This window comes from Ciona intestinalis, chromosome 7 (assembly GCF_000224145.3).
Source record: "Ciona intestinalis chromosome 7, KH, whole genome shotgun sequence".
NCBI lineage: Eukaryota > Metazoa > Chordata > Ascidiacea > Phlebobranchia > Cionidae > Ciona > Ciona intestinalis.
In genome coordinates, this window is record NC_020172.2 from 4076196 (window position 1) to 4077514 (window position 1319).

The 1319-nt window shown below is 35.6% G+C and overlaps 1 protein-coding gene across 1 annotated transcript in view; it reads left to right on the top strand.

Annotated features, from left to right (window-relative positions):
• Positions 1–6: 6 nt before the first annotated feature.
• LOC108949602 (DNA-directed RNA polymerase I subunit RPA1-like) overlaps positions 7–1319 on the top strand; it is a 1462-nt gene continuing 149 nt past the window's right edge. Inside the window, exons 1-3 of the mRNA XM_018812386.2 lie at positions 7–553; positions 946–1071; positions 1251–1315. Coding sequence (XP_018667931.1) covers positions 454–553; positions 946–1071; positions 1251–1315 — 291 coding nt within the window. The 5' untranslated portion in view covers positions 7–453. The remainder of the gene's footprint in view (positions 554–945; positions 1072–1250; positions 1316–1319) is intronic.

Genomic DNA, 1319 nt, shown 5'->3' on the forward strand with positions numbered 1-1319 from the left:
GTTTCGTTTTATTTTATGAAGTCACCAACATATACGAATGAAATAAATGCAAAAATGTCAATTAGAAAACTGGGATAGTGAAGAACCTACACTATCTGCTAACCCCTATAGCCAATAGCACTTGCCATCCAACTAACATTTTTCACCAGTCTAATCTACAACTAGTCTTGCGTCAAACTAATAATTGCATTTTTGTATCAACTAAGGTAAATTTTGCCGAATCTATGTAACCTAAACAGAACCGTTCAACCAGCCTAATCCATAACGTAAAGGGGGATTCTGAACTAATATTAAACTGTTTGTCAATATGGCTTAATTTACCAGAAGATTTTTTTAATAGTGCGGAAAACTGATTAAGCTGTTTCACAGGTTATCATTCGCAACGGTGAACTGTTATGTGGAATTCTTGATAAAGCCCATTATGGGGCAACAGAACATGGTCTTGTGCATGCAATGTATGAAATATACTCGGGTGAAATTAGCGGACGACTACTGACATGCCTCGCAAGGTTGTTCACAGCATTCCTGCAACGATACCGGGGGTTTACTCTAGGTAACACGACTTGCTGTATTTTTTTTATTGATTAAAAGTACATTTTTATATTATTTTTTTTCTTACAAGTTCCTTACCCTAGGATAAGAGATGACGCTTGATAGGGAGCTTTAACGTTATTTTTAATACAAGCACACTTTGAACAATTTAGTCCTATGCTTCAGTTATAAAATTCTTTAAACATTTTTAAAATTCTTTAAACATTTTTAAAATTCTTTAAACATTTTTTCCATGCTGCTATGGGAGATGAGAGTAAATTAGGCGCATGGAAATTTACATGAAAAGGCTGGATTCTAACAGCCTGTTCCACGCAAGTTTCGTGGTGCCGAAAATTAGATGCTCGACACACAAAAAAACATTTAAGGTTTTGCAAATTTGTCATTTTTTTCTAGGTGTTGAAGATATTCTTGTGCGGGATTGGGCAAACAAGGGAAGGACGGATGTTATACACGACACCAAGGATAATGGAATGCAAGTTGTTGCTAAAACACTGAATGTTAAAAAGAAGAATGAGGAAGGTTGGTAAATAATGATGATTAAACATACTTAGCCTTTTCATCCCAGTTTCCCTGGTCGTGTTAAAAATAGATTATAGACATACCATGTTTTGGCCTACGGGTGCAATTGCTTTTTTTAATGCATGACAATTGCTATATATAAAACTGTAAAAAAATGTAACTGAAGCCTTATGACCTAGATATAACCGATGCCTTATGGGACGCCCATGTTGCAACCAAGATTTGGACAACAGACAGAGGACAAGTTG